Consider the following 15,240-nt stretch of genomic DNA (forward strand, 5'->3'; position numbering starts at 1 on the left):
CCTCCTAATTGGAGATGCATTGATAACATAATACTTTGAGGGCTAGTAGGAGAATGTTAGAATAGAGCCCCTAAAAATATGACATGATGTAACATATTTTGAATTCATTATTCATTTAATGATATTCTGGTTTCACTTTTATATATATTTATTTCACGCATTATAGTTTATGGGCATTCTATCCTAACATCCCTTTGTCTTATACATGACTTGGGTGCATTAAGAGTTGCACGAAAGATCCAAGTCATAAGTTCCTTGTAAGTAGATGATTTGTTCACAATTGGTTCATAGACATAAACAATCCATTTGAAGTTATAGTATACCACCTCCTAATTAAGGGATGGCTAGTCTTGGCCATCACGATGAGATTCCCATGGTGAGTGCACTAGTGTGCATGGTTACACATTGAATAGTGTCTACGGTAAGTCATGACATAAGACTATCAAGTAGTCATGACTTCACAAAACTATTATACTATATTGTTTCTCAACCTTGAGAAAATATTAAGTTTGTGCGAAAGTTAGCAATGGTATTGACCTGTGGATGAGATCGTAAGCTCATCATATATTTCTTATGTTGGGATTAAGCCCTTAAAAGTAAGACATGATGTAACAAAGTTAGACTTAATTATCCCCTTGTTATCTATTTGGTGAATTGGTATTGATTTGAACATTCAACTCGTGTCTCTTACATTGTACATGACCTAGGTGCATTAGGAGTTGCACAGAAGATACAAGTCATGGGTTCTTTGTAAATGGAAGAGTTTTCCATAGTCGGTTCATGGATTTAGGCAATCCAGTAGAGACTGTAGTGCACCACCTCCTAATTAGAGGGATGACTTGTCTTAGCTGTTGGGACGGGCTTCCTATGGTGAGTGCACTAGTGTATGTGATGCACACTAGACAAGACCTATAGTAAATCATGACGTAAAGCTATCAAATTTCATGATTCACCAAGCTACTATACTGCACGGACTCTCAACCTTGAGAGGATATTAAGCATGTGTTTAAATCAACAAGAGGTTTTGACCTATGGGTGAGACCCTAAAGTGGCCATATATCCCTATAGATTGGATCACTATTGATGGAGGTTGGTGGCAATAGGTATTCTCAATAGAAGCATCATGATCTCATGGGATTGAAACAGTATGTCCCCTTAGGTGATCCAAATGACATGTGATCATGAAATTTGTGGTCACAGTAATTCCTTTAGTGGAATTTGACATATGTTCTTGGGAGTTAAAGTATGTCAATTGATTACATAATAAGTGAGATTTGTAACTCAAGAATTGGAGAGATAATCTTTATAGGTGATAGCACTACTTTGTTAGATTATGGACACCAGTTCATGGAGAGTCTGCATGTAGTAGATAGTAGGTCACGAACCCGAACTTCATCTCGTTGTTATTTACATAGGGTATCAGAATGCAGTTGATTCTCTTTAGTGGAATATTGAATCAACTTCAGAATTAGATTCTTAAGGAGTTAATACTGCTATGGGTCCTAGTGGTCCCCACTCTGAGCTCATATACCATGATGGCACAGTTTATGAGGGTTAAATTAACTATAGGTTCATTCTTATGCATAAGGGTGTTTTGGTAATTTCGTAAGGTTGCACAGGAGATAATGAACAAGGTCTCTAGATTGGGCCAATTGATTAATTAGATGGCCCTATGTGGTTAATTAATCAATTAGGACTCGTTTTGAGTTAGATTAAGTGACCCAAACCTTGATAGGCTTAAGTCACTTAAGCCCAATGGACAACCCTATTAATACTCTTTTAGGAAGTAGGGTTTCCTAATAACTTTTGGCGAGAGTTGTCTTTCACCTCCAGAGAAAGAGAGAACCATAGTCTCCTCTCTTCCAAATCCCACACTTTAGAGTGTCAATATCATGTTTCGAGTCATTGGGAAGAAAATCTTAGGTGTACGAGACCTTCTTGGATGCAATGATATAGTGTACAAGATGCGCACAAGCCGTATGCATGAAAACCGCATGGAATGCATACAGGCCATGTACATGGGAATCGCACAGGATGCGCACATGGGCAGTAGCATGAGGAGAGAGACTCTCCAATTTTCCCATACATGTTCTTCAATGGATGGATTTTGTTATGGGAACATTCAGATCACATGTGTGAGTTTCAAATCTCTAGATCTTTATTCTATAATGATTTTTGAAGCTATTTTTTTCTATTTTGTTAGATCTAAAGAGCCCTAAGGATAAATGCATCCACCCTATGAGATCTAGGGCATGGGAACAGAGTAATCTAGGGTTCTCAATACCCTATGGATTGGGTCACTATTTATGGAAGCTGGTAGCTATTGGGAACCCCAAATTTCTTCATTCCCTATCTCTAGATCTCGTAATGTGCATGTATCTATCCCTAGTCATCTCTAAATCTATCGCAGTAAAATAAAATGACAATAAAAACCATTATTAACTATAAATCTAGAGATATAGTACTCATACTTGGATTTGGATGTTCCCATATCAATTCATCATGGTGAAGAACATGTCTGAATAGCCTGGAGGTCTTATTCAACTAAGATCTTCTGTCCGAAGACTCAAATCATGATCTTGGCACTCTAAAGTGTGGGCTTTGGAATGATGGAAACCTAGGCTCTCTCTCTTTCTCTTTGGAGGTGGTAAACGATTGTCTAAAAGCCATTACAAAACCCTAACCTCTAAAGGGAAATTTATAAGGTTGCCCGTTGGGTGTAAATGATTTGAGCCCATTAAGGCTTGGGTTAGTTAAATACATAAGATCATCTAATTAATCAATCAGTCAAATCTAGATACCTTGTTCACTATCCCTTTTACAACCTTTCATAATTACCAAAATACTTTTATGCATAAGAATGAACCCAAAGTCAATCCAACCCTCATATACCTTGATGACATCATGGTATATGAGCTCAGAGCGAGGACCATTGGGACACATAAGAGCATTGACTCTCTCAAAATCCAATTCTAAAGTCGATTCAATATCTCACTACAGAGAATCAGTTGCACTCCAATACTCTATTTAAATATAACAAGACAAAGGTCGGGTTCATGACCTACTATCCACTACATGCAAACCCCTCATGAATCATTATTTGTGATATAACAAGATAACGTTATCACCTATCAAGATTACCTCTTAAATCCTTGAGTTATAAATCTCACTTCTTATATGATCAACCAACATATACCAATTCCAAGGAGCATATGTCAAATTCCACTAAAAAAATTACTGGGACCATAAATTTCATGATGACATGTCCTTTGCATCACCTAATGGGACACACTGTCTCAATCCCATAAAATATCATGATACTTCTATTGAGGATGCATGTTGTCACCGACCTCCATTAACAGTAAGTCAATCCTCAAGTATATATGACCATTTTTCATGAAGCCATGAGATTTGACTCATTTTTCATGAAGCAATTCTTTCTTTCCAACATAGCTAGCTGACTAATTTTCTACCTTTCTCCAATAAAACTAGGATTGCTAGTTTTGGCATTTGAAATAAAGATTCTATTAAGTAATAAATTCCAATATCTTTCCATTGAATTGGATGCAAACCATTTTTCTAAACAAAGCATTTCCCATGACAATAAGTTCATATTCTTTTTTATATCCTTTCTAGATGAAATATGGTAATTTTAAGTTTAGATATAGGATATACATATCTCATATATCATAAATTTATTTTGTTTAATCATTTTTAAATTTTTTAAATTACTTATTTTGTAAAATAAAATTTTTTTGTTAAAAATTAAATTTATGGTTAAAAAAAGAAATAAAAAATTATAAAATAATTTTTTTAAAAAATTATATATTACTTATTTTATAAAATAAAAAAATATTAAAAAAATTAAATTTGTGGTTAAAAAAATAAGAAATAAAAAAAGATTTATAAAATATATTATAAAATAATACTAGTATATATATATATCAATTTTTATTTATTTTATAAATTAAATATAAACATAACATAACACTAACATATCTAATTGGATATGCTATATCAAAATATTGTGTTTATTCAATATAATATTATTTTTTTTGTTGGCTTTTTTACAAAAATATCAAATTTTTGAAAAAAATAAAAATAAAACTTGGGAAAACTATTTTTTAAATAATTTAATTTCTTATAATAAAATAAGAAAAATCATTTAATTTTTTATTATTTTTCTTTTTACGTATTTTTCTTCATTTTTAAATTTTTTTTTCTTGTTTATTTTTCCCATATCCATTTTTTTTTCAACCCCACCTCTCCAAAAGAGTAATTAAAAGAAAAGAAAAAAAAGGATGAATTAAAGGAGAAAGTCCTGATCTTTTATGACTCACTTTCTCAATTTTTTTCAACATTCAAAGGAAAAAAAGTTGAATCATAAGTTTGGTGGCTGATTATGTTCTCATATTTAAAAGTGGATTTTTCTTTTATTAAATTTTTTTTCTTTCCTGTAAGTTATTTTTTACTACAAATAGTAATAAAAAATAAAATAAAATAAAATAAAGGTTAAAAAAATTATAATCCGACAGTCAAGGGCATTTTAGTAATTTGACATAAAAGGGCTGTTCAGATGCTGATTCCGAGAGAAAAATAAAAAGCAGCAAATTTTCTTAGAGGAATTTTCCCGAGAAAATGACTATCCAGAAACTGAAGTCCTAGCAGCAACTCTACCTCAGCTGTATCAACAAAATCAAGGTCAGTAGTAGTTAACAGCAGTTTCTGTTTTGATTCAGTTTTTAGATTGTGTGTGTGAATGAATGATGCCTCCCCCAAGACGAAAGAAATGGACTGAAGCAGAAGAAAGAACCCTAATTGACAGATACGGCGAAATGGTCTCAAATGGGGCCTTGGCCAAAATGAAAACCCGAGAAAAAAAGTACAGACCCATAGCATTGTATGTGAATTCTGTGCACCATGTGCGCGACCCCATCGCCTATCCATGGCAATGGACTTGGAAGGATGTGTCCACCAAGGTCCAGAACATGAGGCACCAGTACTTGCTTGTCAAGCAGAAGATCAAGAAACCGGAATTGGGTGATGCTGCTTCTGGCCCGGAGGACTTCAATTGGGTTGAGGGCATCACCCACTGGTCCAATTTTTTGAGATACAAGGAGGTGTTTGGGGATGTGCCACTTGCTTTTAATGGCATTGAGCCGCTGGCGATGGTGGGTAATGATGAAAACGGTGGGGGTTTCATTGGGAGCAATCGAGGAATGGAGATCGTGGAGTTTGGGCATCTGGGTCATTCGGCAGATGGGGATTTTGGGGTTGAGAATGGAGTTTTGGGTATGGGATTTGAGTATGATGGGGATGATGGAGAGGAGAATTATAATAATGGGAATAATCGGGTGAGGGAGGATGGGGATGATGGTTTCGTGTATGAAGAAGTGGACCCGAGTGCATCTAGTTCAAGAAAGAAGAGGAAGGCATTGAAAGGGCTGGAGAAGAAGGCCTGGGGGTTTCTTTCAAACCAGTTAGGGCAATTGAGGGAAATGGAGGCTCGGTTTGAGCATCGTGAGGCCGAGAGAGAGCGGGAGAAGCAGAGGAGGGAAACCCTTGGGATGGAGCTTGAGAAGGAGGTGGAAAGGAAATTGGAAGAGAGGGAGAAAGAGAGGGAAGAGCGAGATAAGGCAAGGGAGGAGCTGAGGAGGCAGTGGATTCGAGAATGGGAATTAATGGAGAAGGAAAGTGAAGATAGAGAAAGAAGAAGAAGAGAGGAAGAGTTGATTGAGGAGAGGGAGTGGGAGGAGAGAATGAACCGGCGGAGGACAGAATGGAAGAAGAGGATTGATGAGATGTTGAGTCAGCACCGAGCAGAAATGGGACAGATTCAGAGCCGAATCCTTCACGAGCAACAAAACCTCAGTAGCCAGTTGCTTGGAATCATTTCCCAGTGGAGCGGTCATCCAACTGGACTCTCTGATCATACCGGAGCTAGCAACCATTATCTTTCACAAATGATGCAGAATTTGCACCATGTGAATGGGATTGTGCATGGAGATGCGAGGGTTGAGGGAGATAATCAAGATGATCAATTCATTGTGGATGGATGATTGGGAAGAAATTGTAAAGGTCAGCAAAACAATGTTACTGCGATTTTTAGTATGTAGTTTGAATTAGTTTTGGTTGTATACTGTGCTGTTCATTCTGAATTCTAGTAATAAGCCTCTACTTCAATTTTTCATGTACCTATTGAACATTCTTCCCCTTTCTCAAATAATGATACTCCTCTCTACTTCTCTTTCTCTAAAGAAATCTGGGTTGCATTTACATCATTTTCTGAGTAGGTAGCTAGGGTGGTTTAGAGGTTGTTTTCTTTAGGGTCAATCCTCTCCATGTAGTTCTTGGGAGTTGACTGATTGGCAACCATGCTATGCAGCATTGCCAGTGTTTTTTTTTTGGAGAAAATATCAACAGAATTCTCTATGGGAGCTTTTGGATAGCTTTTCTTTTTCTCTAGAAACAAACAAACTGCCCTCTCTCCTGCTCTAACCAACTTTCCATCAGGTCTCCATATTCAGGCAAGTAGAATGTTTTTACTCTTTACAAGTTACAAGTTACAACTCACTCTTAGGTAAATAAATGGGTCAGGTTCATTTAGTCTGGCTTGGGCTTGGCCAACTTATCAATCCCAAGCAAGCTCAGGCCCAGCTTCCCTTTGCTTTGGGCTGAGCTTTTGGCCAATTCAGCTTTGAGCTGTGAATTTAACGTTTAAGAGACAAAAAAAAAAGTTAATGATAAAAACGGTTGGTTTAAGTAATTTTCTTAAACATTAATTAAAAAAAACAAATAATTTAATATTAATTTAGACTTAAAATTAAATGAAGGTCTATTTAGGTTTAAGGAAAAAAATAATGTTAGTGTTTGTTTGAAGAGGTTTCCTGTTTTTTGAAAAATGGTAGTAATTTTTATATAAAGTATAAAAAAATTTATAGGTTTACTTTTAAAAGGTAATGAAAATTAAAAATTGAGACATTAAAAAAAAAGTTATTATGTTAAATTTTAAGAATGAATATTTGGAATTGGACCAACATCATTTGCCTTACTCCAAACTTTTTTTAGTAGACGACTTCTTGTTTGGATTTATTTTATTTATAAAAATTATCATGTATAATACAAATTATTCATCAAAACAAACTCATAGTCTAACATAATATGATAGGATTGATTGACAAGATAGGATAAGAAATGTATATCCTAATATATCATATCTCATTGGATGGTTATTATTTTTAATAAGATATAATATTTTTTGATATACATATAGTATTAATATAATATTTTAAAATAATATATTTAATAAAATATGTTATACTATATTTATGAAATAAATAAATAAAAATATGAAATATGTATTATTTTCAATATTTAAAATAAAATTTATATCATATTCAAACATTTTCTATTTAAAAAAAAATTGTTATATTTAACAATATTCATTATTAAAATATTTGAACTTTGCAAATAAAAAAAATTATATTATGTTATTAAATATATAAAAATAATTTATATATCATATATTAATATTATTTTATACATATTTTTTTAGTTTTTCTTTTTTAATCATAAATTTAATTTATAACAAAAAAAATTTCATTTTGTAAAATGAGTATACTAAAAAAATAAAAAATTGATTAAAATAAATAAATTTTTGATACATAGGATATGTGTATCTCATATCTTACCATGAGATTAACATATGTCATGAGAAAGAGATAAAAAAAAAAAAAAAAAAAAAAGGTAAATATATTTCACTACTCATATATGGTGTTTTATTGAATACATAATATAATAAGTGATAAAAATAACTTATGATATCTCATCACCAACTAAACATGAAATAGGGTATAATATCTCTTTTTTTATCTCATCTCATATCAAACATAGCCTAATAGGTTTTGAAGTAAAATATTTGTTATGCCTCAATTTTCTTAATAATTTGTAAAGTTATTATTTCTTCAAAATGAACCTCTAAGAACATTAGGGCCTGTTTGTTTAGTGTTTTCAAGAACTGTTTTGTGTTCTTGAAAACAAAAAACACAAAAAACTCGTTTGGTTGAGAGGGTCGTTTTTGTTTTTGTTGTTTCCCGTGTTCTCAAAATGACATTGTTTAGAGAACAACAAAATGTTGTTTTCCCCGTTTTTTTACTGTTCAAAGAACAAAATTAAACAAAAAAAAACAATCTGTTTCCCGTGTTTTTTTTCTTCCCGTTTTCATCTCCAGCACAGTCGCTCGCCTCTTCTTGATTTTTCCCATTTCTCAGTTTTGATTCAAGGTTCGTGAAATTTAAATCCAATGGCACAATAGCAAAGAGACCCTAAAACAGATCCAGAAAACGCAGGGAGCAAAAGAAAATCCATTTTTTTTGTTTTCCTTGGGGTTTTTGCTTGGATTTTCTCGGAAATCAAACGAGGATGAATTTTCCCGGAAATCAAATGGGGGATGGATTTTCTTGGGAATCAAACGGGTTGCAGGGTTTTTGCTTGGATTTTCTCGGAAATCAAACGAGGATGAATTTTCCCGGAAATCGAATGGGGGATGGATTTTCTTGGGAATCAAATGGGGGTTGCAAAAAAAATAATAATAATAATAACATGATTAGATTAGTACCTGCGAGGATTGAGAGTGGCAGAGGAAAATAGGGCCTTTTAGGGATTCTCTCGGCTGGAGGGCAACTTCAGAAAAGGGCTTCTTGATGCCCGATGAGAGAAGTGGGTGGAGAAAGGGTTGACATTTTGAATTTTAGAATTAGAAGAGATAAAAAAAAAATTAACAAATCATGAGAACAATTTTATCTCAACTTAATAAAATATGCTATAATTTTTAATAAAATTAAAAATTAAATAAAAAAATATTTTTATTTTTAAATTAATAAAATAAATAATTTTTTTAATTTAAATGAAATATATATCTAAAAATTATTTATAAATTTATAATATAAAATTACTTGAAGAAAATATTTTATTAATTAGAAAAGAAAAAAAAAACATCTTTCAAACGTATTTTTTGTTATATTTGTTCTAAATTTTTTTTTTATTAACTCAACCAAACATGTTTTTTTGTTTTTGAGAACAAAAACTGTTTTTCAAAATTCAGTTCCCAAACACAATTTTTTTTTAAAAAACACAAAAAACTATTCTTAAAAATTGTTCTCAAAAACTGTTTTCCAGAACAGTTTTCAAAAACAGCAACCAAACAGGCCCTTAATATCTTATATGAAAATTTTTAAGATTTTTTATTTTAAAAAAAATATATCCAAACCAAAACTAAGTGATTGTAATAAGAGTTCATTTTACAACAATTCTAAGAAGTGTATTTAATGTTTTTAATACTTAAAATTTTTTATCTTTTAAGTATTAAAAAGATTAAAAACATTTTTTAAAATTACTATTAAACGCTCTAAAAACTCTCATACTAAAAAATGCTATACACTCAAAAGTGCTCTAGACTTCAAATAAATAAATAAGAAAAGAAAAAAATCATAATCCTTACAAAACCATTCAATCTTTTGACTCGAAACATTAAAATTATAATATGTTTAAAAGGCGTCAATATTCTGAAGTTCTCTCGATTAAATCATCCATTTAGGCTGTGAATCATTCCAACTTGAATTCATAGATTCAAACAAACTTATGATGAGACCAATTACAGGTGTCTGAATTCTACATCAGAGGTTTTCTTTCATATTCTTTCTAAGCCACTGATACAAGTTCATTTCAGTGAATGGATCTGGGAACAACATTTTTCATTAACCAAAAATGTTTTCTGGTGCACATTCAGATAAGAAAAACCCGAACTTATAAAATCCAAACTTAATACATTCAACTCAAAATAATTAAAATGTTGTGCATTTTCAAGTAAAAGATAATACCAAAGTAACACCTTTTAATGATATAAGTACTATAAAAAAGTCATAAGTTCCTACTAAGAGATGTAGATAACTATGTATAACTAGTTTGATTTTGCTTCATTTCCACCGACTTAATCTTGAGGGAGAGATTCATCCTTCGTGACTTTACCAACAATGGAACAAAAGATTGACTGTTGCTCTGTTTAACCTAGGAAAGGATCAACTTCTGTAGCAATTTTACTGACACTTTGGCCCCTCTAAACATACATTACACATCAAATTCTAAATATACACATACATCAGATTCAGCAATAAATTGCCCTTACCATTCAGAAGCAGAGAAAGAGTCACTTTCCAGGAACATCGACAACATGGAGCTTGGACTGCATTTGCTGCACAAGTATTTCTTCTATGGCATCCACAAAGCTTGAAATATTTTTTCGTATGGACACATCCAAGGAGTTTGCCATTTCCTAGTAAATTAAAAAGAAAATCTGTTGTTCAGATAGCAGATATAATGACCAACCGTGTGAATTGCAGTCTTCTTAATTTTAAGACTCATTCCAGGAAGTAACATGGAATTGACGACCTTTAAATCAAAGGTCTGGTTTCTAGAAATGTAAGCACTGTCATTTTGATAATCTATCACTTTTGGCATGAGCATTCCATGGTATCCATGGCTTTATATCTCCACAATCTTAGTTTCTCAAGAATTGTATTAATTGCATTCACACTTACACTTCCCTCAAAAGTCATCTTATTTTAGATTTGTGGCTTTGTTCAACACAGCTATACTTTCTTACCACTAGACTCTGGTTTACCCCATCACTGAGAGACCCATTCCCGATCTGTAGGCTCAAGATCCAAGAATTGAGACCAATCACTAATGGTCAAGTATATGTTCACTTAAATATTATTACCCAATTAGAAGCATACCCAATTTCTACAACAATGGAGGGTAACCTTTTTTTTTTTGGTTCCTTAGTTACTTGTATGCTTAATTGCCATCAACCTCTTTTCACCTACATAAGAAGCCAAAATCTACTTAGCTTCATGGCAATTGAAATTACAATATAGAACTAGGGATGCCATGCCCAAATCATAACTCAATATAACATGAAACCAATAAATGAAAACCAGCCCAAAACCCAATGCACCATCAACCCTCAGTAAGCCCAACATAAAATCATGACATCTTTTAAGTAAATAGGTGGTTACTGGGCTTACACCCTCTACCTAGCATTCAGGTCAGACAATACACGTGAAGCTTGGCTTATGGGTTAGCAGACAGAGATTATCAAACAATTAAGATGAGCTACAAAAGCCTCCCTGAAGGTTTCCCACATAACCAGACACAAATCCTACACTCACGGACCAAACAAACCAAACAACCAACACCCCTACCCCCCCAAACAACAACAACAAACCACCACCACAAAACCAACCCTTGACTTCTCTTTTTGACTTAAATCTTTACTCAATGAACTCTATATGACTACATGCCCATTTTCATGATATTTAAGTACTGCTCTTATGAATTTAAAAAGAAAAAATGTGGATTCTTAAGCATAGCCGCATACTTCATTTGGGTAAACCATCATGACCACCACTAAATGGGTTCCATGTCGGAGATTTTAAATTCTGAAATTCATGACAACTAAATATTGGGCCCTCTAGTCAGGAACTTTGTTCAACATTTCTTCCTCAAAACTTTTCTATCTTGCATCATAGAACTGAAGCATCCAAAATATTCAATCATCCTAACCAACAGTTTGTTGGACATTGATTTTCTCAAAAGATGTACAAGTAAATGAAGAATAAATCTTTAAACTTAGATACTATTAGAATCACAAGTTCAAAAATGGACTTATTGAATGAGAATTAAGAAAGGTGAGTATTGGTACAAAACTTGTACAATTTGAATGTTGTCTTAGGAACATAAAGAGCCCAATTGCTATTTTGGAATCATCAGGGCACATTTAGGTTCTCTAAAAATGACTTACTCATGTTAATACTTTATTAAAAGATTACTAAAATGTGTTTTGGTATTTCATTTAGAATTACTGAAATGCATGGTTTTAAAAACCAGACCAGACTGGCCGATCAGACTGTCAGCCAATCACGGTTCCAGTTCGGTCCGGTCATTTAGGCCAGAAAGTAGTCGGACTGGAATTAAGCTAGTTAAACCAGTGGTCCAGCCGACGAACCGGATAAACCAGACGATTCCCTCTAAATCATCTAGTTCATTTTTTTTTTTTTTTATTTCTCCATTGTCGCCGTCTCCCGCTGGTAAGACCTCCACCCTGCGCTGGAAAAGCCTCCTCTCGCCATCCCCTGCCACTGGAAAAGCCCTCCCCTCTTGCCGTCTCCCACCAACAGAACCCCCACCCCACCTACCCTTGCGCACCGGAAGCCACCCACCCCCCTGCAAAGCCACCCACCCATTCCCTGCACTGGAAACCCCACCCCCTACGTGACCTGCCGGAACCCTCTTCCCCTTTTTGCTCGTCCCTCTCCTCCCTTCTTCTAGATTTTTTTTTTAATTATTTTTTACCTCATATCATTATTATTTTTACTTCAGGATGTTTAAAACTTATGATTCTTAATTTAAATTAATAAAAACATTACAATTTTAAATAAATTTCTAATTTTAAAATAAATTTTGTATTTAAAAATAAATATTAAATTTTTAAATTTTAAATTAAAATTATGATTTTAATTTAAATTTTTAAATTGAAACTAATTTTATGATTTTCAAATAAAATTTTAATTTTTAAATAATATATAAATTATTATTTTTATTTTTATAATTATTTTAAATTTTAATAATTTATAAATTATATATTTATGACATTACCGATTCGATCGCGATTTGACCACCAGTCCGACCAATGAACCGGTAATTTTCCCGATTCAATGATCAGTTCGGTTCTGAAAACATTGTTGAAATGCATTTTTTATCAAGAAATTGATTTTCCCACTCAAGCAACCAAATTGACTAATTCCTTCACAAAACCACAAAAATAGCTTACATGGTGCACCAGTTAAACGAAGTGGTTTTAGAGTACTCCAACATGGAAGACATAATCAACCCATAAAAATAGAAATCATCAAGTAACATAATTAAAATCTTTGGGAAGCAAGAACAAAAAATCAGCAACTATCAAGAAAAGAAAAAAAAATAAAAAAAGTTAGAGAAAACTCACCTCAACCTTGCAAAGAAAGCTCAAAGAAATTCCTTTTGACTGCTGATCTGAGCTCTTGAGAGATTTAAGCTTCAGTGCATTATTTGATACAGGCCACCCTTGACACACCTTTATATATGCATCAACTCCCCCTACCATATGAGCTACTATAATCTCATCTCTATCCAAGTACTCAAGGGAATGCCTGAAGTGAAAACTATGTTATTTTGTGTAGAAACATGAACAATCATAGATATAAGGTTATTAGCTTATTGAAAAGTGATAACAGAAAGATGCTATGCCTGCATCCAGGGTGCATTATATATTCACGGTGGAACATATTTTGAGAACACAAATATGATACCAATATCAGTTTGTCACAATCTTCTCAATGGTAATTTCTTTAGATCATCTTCCTATCTAACAAAGCAATGACACATCAGAAATTTTATTGGAAACTTCATTGTCACATGATGTTGTATTTAGGGTATAATTAAATATTTTAAGGGAATCTCTATTAGATTTTCTATAGAATATTCACATGCTTATTTTCTTTATCTTTGGCTATGAAAATTATCTACCATTCATATCGTTATTGCATGTATATTCTTCAGGAGGAGCTTGAGCTTCAATTACAACTCCATGTTTATTATCAAAACTAATATCAGCTAAATATTAAGGGAAAGTTGAGCAAATTCTGCCTACGTTTGTACTTCATTGTGCATATTGTACTCAGGATTTCTACCTGAGTTAAATTTTTCTTTTTTTTTTTCCCACATATTTTCCTACTGAAATTTTCTGATGTACGTAGCAAAGAAGGAGATTATAAAGGCAATCAAGTCCGCCTATAAAGTTGGTAATTTCATGACCTTGGTGTAACTGTAGTATAGGAATACACTAAAGACCACCAACAAGATTTTTTGTTCACAAGAAGATGATTGTGATCATACTCAAGTTTTGAAGGTCCAAGTCAGGACTCAAAGACATACTTATGCATGGTGTGTGAGCATTTTGCATGCTTTAGAAGTTAGGCACATTTAGGTTGGTTTTTAACCCAAAATTTGCACCAATTTTAAGTTGCATTTCAGAGCTCAGTGAGACTGGTGGCTGGTATAAACAAGTTGGCCGGTACCCCTCTAAAAACTCAAAAATTATCCTTGATAGCAGGTATGAAACCAGTTAGCCAATCTACACAGGCTAGCCGATACCTTCTAGAAATGTAATATTTATTCTAGCAGAACCAAGAAAACTTATTGACGCAATGGATAAAAATATTGGTGAAGTAATGGGAGTGCATATCAGCTAAAGGCTCAACCACTATAAATTTCAGTGCTTGTGATACTTGTGCTACTTGTGGTTAGATCCTTCTTAATTTTCATTATTGTAAGCATAATTTGAAAAAGCATAACAATTGTTTACTGTTCTGCCCTAAATATTAAACTTCGTCAATTTGTAAAAATTATCCAGAGCTCTATTCTCTATAGACAAATGCTCGGGTGGTGGGGGAATATGGTGGTGGTGGGTTGTTTTTTCAGTGAAAGATCACACCTCCCTAGTTGAAAAGAGTGCAAGATATTCTCACAATTTGTTGTTAAAGTTGTAGCGCGATTTGAATTCTTTTAGGTCACGTTTGGAACGCTAGAATAGATAATAGGAATGGGAAATCAATTTCATTCTCATTCATTAATGCGTTTGGATTATCTTTTAGAATGAAAATAGGAATAAAAAATTCATTAGTATAGAAACCAAATCCTACTCTCACTAGGATTTTGATTCCTCTCTTCTACATAGTATTGTGATTCACCTCTATTCTCATCTTATTTCCATTCCCATTCTCACACACAAAACACACCCTATTAACCAGTCATATTTAATTTTATGAATTCATCTCTCAAGTTTCATTCAACTTGTGGGCTGACTTCATGCTCCTTTAGAGATTAACATTTCCTATCACAGTTGCATTACAAGCATACGTGACACCCCCATAATCTTCCATATATGGATCATTAATTGAAACAGCAATTTTACAGGAAACACCTGTTCCATTACCTGTCATATCTATGTATATGTAACAACTTGTACGCACCAAGGGATAAAGTGGCAGTTTTACACGAAAGATCAGCCAACTTATCCATCATTCTCTGCAGATTCAGACTATACTACAAGGAATGACAATGACTACAAAGATTTAAATCATG

General features: G+C 33.2%; 1 protein-coding gene across 1 annotated transcript in view; it reads right to left on the reverse strand.

The window, feature by feature from the left end:
• Positions 1-9,806: 9,806 nt before the first annotated feature.
• LOC100245254 (uncharacterized) overlaps positions 9,807-15,240 on the reverse strand; it is a 42,583-nt gene continuing 37,149 nt past the window's right edge. Inside the window, exons 11-12 of the mRNA XM_002263348.5 lie at positions 13,064-13,247; positions 9,807-10,330 (exon numbers count right to left, since the gene is read on the reverse strand). Coding sequence (XP_002263384.1) covers positions 10,205-10,330; positions 13,064-13,247 — 310 coding nt within the window. The 3' untranslated portion in view covers positions 9,807-10,204. The remainder of the gene's footprint in view (positions 10,331-13,063; positions 13,248-15,240) is intronic.

This window comes from Vitis vinifera, chromosome 5 (assembly GCF_030704535.1).
Source record: "Vitis vinifera cultivar Pinot Noir 40024 chromosome 5, ASM3070453v1".
NCBI classification, from domain to species: Eukaryota; Viridiplantae; Streptophyta; class Magnoliopsida; order Vitales; family Vitaceae; genus Vitis; species Vitis vinifera.